We start from the raw sequence: 1,556 nt of genomic DNA on the forward strand, positions 1-1,556 counted from the left end.
AAAAAAAAAAAAAAACATCTTAGTAAAACAAATATCTTCTCAGCTTCGCATCGAAGCTAAAAAGTGATGGAAATAATCTAATTGCACATTTTAAATCAGTGCAAATATTTGATTTAGCCAAGTATATTTTCGTCGAATTCGTCACAACATTTTAGAAAATTACCGGACTCGACGATCCAATCAGCGCCCGCGCACCATTGCCATCATTTACTAACTTTTTGACGCCAAGGATCATGTCGGACACCGCGACGCCGATGCCAGTGAACGTGCCGCGATTTATGCGAAGATTATTATTAACTATGTTTGTCTTTTCGCTTTGTTTGTTTTTTTAAATAATCTGTTGTCTGTAAGTCGTGTCAAAGATTAGGGTTGACACATTGTCGTGTTAGTGCTTTAGCAGGCAACAGAAGCCTACATGTACTATCTAAGTGCCTGAATCGAAAACTATAATCAAAGAAATTGAAAATGAGACAAAGTAATAATAAGAGCTAACAAAACGTATGCATGCGAGACATACAAACGTTAATTGATTGTCTGTACTAGAGAACATAGTTTTTTCCGTTGTTGAAATAAACGTGGTATTCGGACTTCTATTGAGGCCAGCGAAGCTCAACTCTATTGATTTATAGATTGGACAATATATAAAGTGTCCACTACGCTACATTACGCACCTTAATTTTAATTATAATTGTAAAATATCTTACCTCAAGCAAAAGAAAATTGTTTAAGTTTCTTGGTATTGGATGGCATACATTATTAAAAACTTGAGTAATTGCTCCGGGTGTTGTAAAAAGCTATAAAAAAAATATAAACATATGCTTAAACTGAAAAAAAAAATCAGAAAATAAACAAATTTATCCTTAATATTTAACTGACACTAATATCATGTTGACTGAACTTAATTTTTTGTTAGAACAATATATAATTTATTAAGCAAAAAAATAATTTTTTTAAATTTCAATATATTTGATTAAAAAATAAAGAAAATTATTAGCTGAATTTTTTTTTCAGTGTAAATATAAAAAACTCAGCACAGTGGGGTCGCGGTACAGTGTGGACGTGGCATAGTTCGGTCCAGTATAGATGATATCTGACAGTGATTATAATCACTATCATAAATACGCTTCTATGCATATCTGTAGAGAGACATTAAATTTAAGAAATTGGTTGATTATTCTAAAAGCAAAATGTACTCTTATTTTTATCATTTTTCCTAATAAATAGTTAATTTATAAGGCTAATTTATGAATAATTATCTTTAAAAGCAATTCAACGTAGTATGAAATTGATATTTAATTATTTAGTATTGTAATTTTTCCGGAGAATTTATAATAGTGTAATATTCTCTATTTATTCTCTTTAATATATTTTCAAAATATACATAACAAATATTTAAAAAACCCAGCACAGGGGGGTCACGGCACAGTGATGACGTGTATAGTTGGGACAAGTAAAACGATATCTGAGAATGATTATAATCTTATCACAAAAAACGTTTCGATGCAAATCTTTAGATAGTGTTCAATTTTAAAAAATTTTTGAATTATTCCAAAAGC

At 29.9% G+C, this 1,556-nt stretch overlaps 1 protein-coding gene and 1 long non-coding RNA gene across 5 annotated transcripts in view; both read right to left on the reverse strand.

The window, feature by feature from the left end:
* The window catches only part of LOC126893823 (uncharacterized), a 138,307-nt gene that overhangs the window by 85,341 nt on the left and 51,410 nt on the right, over positions 1-1,556 (reverse strand). The window lies entirely within an intron of this gene.
* LOC126893785 (elongation of very long chain fatty acids protein AAEL008004-like) overlaps positions 1-1,556 on the reverse strand; it is a 30,588-nt gene that overhangs the window by 15,142 nt on the left and 13,890 nt on the right. For 2 of the 4 annotated variants that reach the window (XM_050664287.1, XM_050664286.1), the window contains exon 4: positions 705-794. The exons of the other annotated variants lie outside the window; for them this stretch is intronic. In XM_050664287.1, coding sequence (XP_050520244.1) covers positions 705-794 — 90 coding nt within the window. The remainder of the gene's footprint in view (positions 1-704; positions 795-1,556) is intronic. 4 annotated transcript variants of the gene reach the window in all.

The sequence above is a fragment of the Daktulosphaira vitifoliae genome, unplaced genomic scaffold, assembly GCF_025091365.1.
Source record: "Daktulosphaira vitifoliae isolate Bord-2020 unplaced genomic scaffold, ASM2509136v1 Scaffold_1, whole genome shotgun sequence".
NCBI lineage: Eukaryota > Metazoa > Arthropoda > Insecta > Hemiptera > Phylloxeridae > Daktulosphaira > Daktulosphaira vitifoliae.